The following is a 5000-nucleotide window of genomic DNA, read 5'->3' as shown; positions in this document are numbered from 1 at the left end:
ATGTATTTGTGAATGTGTATGTCTACGTTGTCCATGTGTGTAATTTCACAGGTCAGCAATTATCTAATTAGCTCTATATACGCATATATATATAACCTACAGGTACATACATCATTATATATGCATATTTATCCATCTATATATGTATATGCGTGGATACGAATACGTATACATGCACACACACACACACACACACACACACACACACACACACACACACATATATATATATATATATATATATATATATATATATATATATATTATATAGATATATATATTTATATATATATATACATATATAAGTATGTATGTATGTATGCATGTGTGCGTTATGTATCTTTCCGCCTTGTGTATAAGCTTGTCGATGATGACTCGCATTTCCATTCTGGTAATACCGTCTGACAGGAGTCAATTTGACTAAAAACGTCGTTTGTTCGTATTCCCCCTTCCATTCTGGCTGTTTCATTTCATTTCTTCATACTGTTTGTTTTTTAGGATATATATACATATATGCATATATATATTTATATATATATATATATATATATATATATATATATACCTATATGCATATATATATATATATATATATATATATATATATATATATATGTGTGTGTGTGTGTGTGTGTGTGTGTGTGTGTGTGTGTGTGTGTGTGTATGTGTGTGTGTGTGTGTGTGTGTATGCATTCGTTTTATGTTTTACGTATTATGGAAAGTGTGCCCCTTTACGCATAGATCTTAAGTGTTCACGAAAAAAACTGAGCAGTTTACAAATTCAAGTGCACACGCTTTCAGTTATTAAACACCTTTTGATTAGTTTGAAATCAGCGATGGTCTATAGATTCAGTTTGTTCTACCTATACAAAAAATATCTTTACAAATCTTTATATGATTATATATATATATACATATATATATGTATATATATATATATATATATATATATATATATATGTGTGTGTGTGTGTGTGTGTGTGTGTGTGTGTGTATGTATAACTATGTATATGTATATATATGTATATATATGTATATGTATATAAATGAATATATATATATACATACATGTATATATATATACATATTTATTTATATGGGTGTATGTTTATGTGTTTGTGTATGTGCTTGTATACATACATACCAATATATATATATATATATATATATATATATATATATATATATATATATATATATATATATCATCATCATCATCATCATCAGCCTGTATCAATCCACTGCAGGACGTAGGCCTCTCTCAATCTTTTCCAGTCATTCCGGTCTTGTGTCCTCAGATTCCAGTTTACTCCTGCGAATTTTGCTATTTCATCCCGCCATCTAGTCATTGGTCTTGCCCTGGGTCTTTTTGTGTCGTGTATTACCCATTCTGTTGTTTTCTTTGTCCACCTGTTGTCCTGTCTCCGATATATGTGTCCAGCCCACTGCCACTTTTTCTTTTTGATGGTCTTGAGTATATCCTCTACTTTTGTTTGCTGCCTGATCCATGTGGCCCTTTTCTTGTCTCTTAAGCTAACTCCTAGCATAAGCCTTTCCATTCCTCTTTGGGCGCTTACTAATTTCCTCTCGAGTGCCTTGGTCGTAGTCCATGTCTCTGATCCATATGTCATGACGGGGAGGACGCATTGGTCAAAAATCTTTCTCTTTAGACATAGTGGCAGACTACTTCGTAATATATTACTATGTTTACCGAAGGCACTCCAACCTAGCCTGATTCGCCGTTTTATCTCGGCTTCGCAGGATGTACTCGACTGAATGAGTTGCCCTAGGTATACATACTCGTTCACTGCTTCTAGTACCTCGCCTTGTATTTGTATTTGCTTAACTGGGGTTCGACTGTTGAACATGACTTTAGTCTTTTTCATGTTCATTTTAAGGCCAATCTTCAGACTTTCCTTATTTAAATCGCTTATTAATTGTTGTAGTTCATCTGCTGACTCACCGAAAAGAACAATGTCATCTGCAAATCTTAGATTGCTTAAGTGTTCATTCCCTATTTTAATCCCTCTCTCTTTCCAGTCTAACTTCTTGAATACTTCCTCTAAGCAGGCTGTAAATAGCTTCGGTGAGATGGTGTCGCCCTGCCTAACGCCCTTTTTTATTGGTATTTTATTGGTTTCTGCGTGGATTTTGACGGTCGCTGTACCATCTTTATATATATCCTCTAATAATCTGCAGTATATTTCCTCTACTCCTTGTTTACGAATTGCATCCAGTACTGCAGATATCTGTACCGAGTCGAATGCCTTTTCATAATCTACGAATGCCATACACAGGGGCTTCCTATATTCGTTCGTTTTCTCCCTTATTTGAGCTAGTGTGTGGATATGGTCTGTAGTTGAGAATCCACTTCGGAACCCTGCCTGTTCCCTGGGTTGTTTTGAATCTAATGTGTCGGTGGTACGGGCTGTGATGATTTTTGTGAACAGTTTATAGATTACTGAGAGGAGGCTTATAGGTCGGTAATTCTTTAAGTCTTTTGTGTCTCCCTTTTTGTGTATTAAAATTATTATTGCGTTTTTCCAGGCCTTCGGAATTTTACCGACGTCTAGACATCTGTTATAAAGACTGGCCAGCTTTACTGCCGCAATCTCTCCTGCGTCTTGAATAAGATCTACACTGATGCCGTCTTCTCCTGGTGTTTTTCCTCTTTTCATGCTTTTTAGTGCCCTAATTACTTCATCTACCGTGATGTTTGGAACATCTCCAATTGTTGTGTTTGTCTCCGTATGTGGTTGGTCGTTTGAGTGGTATAGATTGCGATAGAAGTCTTCTATTACTTTGATAATTTCATTTTTATTGTATGTCGCCTCTCCATTAGGTTTCTTTACTGCATACATTTGGTTTTTCCCTATATATACATATATATGTATATACATATACTTATATATATATATACTTATATGTATATATATATATATATATATATATATATATATTAACCAATGTATCCTCCGAGTCACAACATATGGATCAGAAACATGGACTACGACCAAATTACTTTGGGGAAGTTAATAAGCGCTCTCAGAGGAATGGACAGGTTCATGCTAGGGAGCTGGCATAAGAGTCAGAAAAAGAGCAACATGGATTGGGGAACAGACCAAAGTTGAGGAAAAAGTGACAGCGTGCAGGTTATATGTATATCGGAGACAGGACAACAGATAGAGAGAATGGAGAATAGATAACACAAAGAGATCTAAGGTTAGAGCAATAAAAAGATGGCGTGATGTTATAACAAAGTTCGATGGTCTAAACAGGAAACAAAGAGCACAAGACCGGAATGACTGGAAAAGATTAGGAGAGGCCTGCAGTGGAATGATACAAGGTGCTGATGCTGCCGATATATGCATATATACATATGTGTGTATGTATATATTTTTTTATATATATACATATATATGTATATGTATATGTTAATATTTATATATATATATATATATATATATATATATATATATATATATGCATTTATGTATATATATCTATATATATAAATAAATGTATAAATATGTAAACATACATATATATACAGTCATATATATATATATATATATATATATATATATATATATATATATATATATATATATATATATATATATGTTTGTGTATATATATGTATATATATATATATATCTATGTAAATATATATATATATATATATATATATATATATATATATATATATATGTATATATGTGTGTGCAAACCCCAGTCACTAGAATATTTAGTAATGTTACGCTAATATGTAACATGCCAGTATTATGTATGTTTACTCATACTGCCTTACGTTCAATGTTCTCTCAGTACTTTTGAATATTAGATGGCTTGTTATTGAACCACAGTATAGGCTATTTTTCGAGAAACTCGTGCAAAAGTATTGGGTTCATACCAAAAGAGATAGATATTGTAGATAAGGTTTTATTGAAGAAAATCAGACGTGAACGAATTTCGTTCAATAAATAGTGAAAAGGGGAAAACGTCTTTAAGGCTCATTTCATATCACTAAGATCGTTTTGAAGCAGACACTAGTGTCAGAAAAAGAGATTTAGTAGTCGTTGCGTTCGTAAGGAAGAGGCACTGGTGTGGGTCCCACGGGAAGATGGTCGCCTACGGGCTGGTAACCGCCGGCACCAGAGGTGAAGGTCAGCTTGATGGGGATGCCTTCGGGAGCGGTGTAGCTGGACAGAGAAACAAAAACACCATTAACATTTTCACAAACGCTCTACTGGAATGGGTCTATTCGCAATCAAAGGAAGTGTTTCAAGCTCAATGGAAAAGTTCCAATTATATATTGATGATATATATATAATTACTCCTAAAGCCTAAAGTTCTCACCTCCATCCTCCTGAGGACTCCTGTCCATCAGCCTGCCTTCCAGCCTCGTTCCTGGCGATGCCGTTTCCAGTCTCGAAGTCGAAGGTGTACTCGCCATAAGCGTTCTGTGTGCGGTCGTCCTTCAGGATTGGGATGGGAGTCTTGTAGCTGTCGGCGACGACCACGGCCACCAGGCAGGCGAGCTGTTTAGGAATTGAAACATCAGAATCACACATAGAACGACTTTTCCGTCATTACTTTCTTGATTTAAAAAAAAATAAATAGATAAATAAATAAAAATAAAAAGATAGAAAAAAATTATCTCTGGGTATTTTTCATTTAGACGCCTCGATAGATACACCATATTTTCAGTCATAACCACAAAATTGTGTTCCAACGAAAGAAGCTAAAACGCTCACAACAAGAAGACGTTGCATCGTGATGGTTGTACAGTAGTGTGTTGTTCCCGAAAGACGAAAGCTGTTTATATATACAGTCCACAGTAGGCGGAGCTGTCTGGTTGAAGGCGGAGTCACAAGGTTTCACCAGGTAATGAAAGTATTACCTTGAGTAAGTATATATATGATATATATATATATATATATATATATATATATATATATATATATATACATATATATGTATATATATGATTATATACA

General features: G+C 34.2%; 1 protein-coding gene across 1 annotated transcript; it reads right to left on the bottom strand.

Moving 5' to 3' along the window:
- Positions 1-4045: 4045 nt before the first annotated feature.
- LOC122254301 (endocuticle structural glycoprotein SgAbd-1) lies at positions 4046-4849 on the bottom strand. The gene is made up of 3 exons (XM_086547813.1): positions 4758-4849; positions 4360-4541; positions 4046-4202 (listed from the first exon to the last, which is right to left on the bottom strand). The coding sequence occupies exons 1-3, from the start codon at positions 4773-4775 to the stop codon at positions 4070-4072; spliced, it is 333 nt and encodes a 110-aa protein (XP_086403939.1). The 5' UTR covers positions 4776-4849; the 3' UTR covers positions 4046-4069.
- Between the last annotated feature and the right edge of the window lie 151 nt (positions 4850-5000).

This window comes from Penaeus japonicus, unplaced genomic scaffold (genome assembly GCF_977035675.1).
Source record: "Penaeus japonicus unplaced genomic scaffold, GWHDUDI00000001_assembly GWHDUDI00000020, whole genome shotgun sequence".
Classification (NCBI taxonomy): domain Eukaryota; kingdom Metazoa; phylum Arthropoda; class Malacostraca; order Decapoda; family Penaeidae; genus Penaeus; species Penaeus japonicus.
This window is presented reverse-complemented; position numbering and strand designations above follow the sequence as displayed.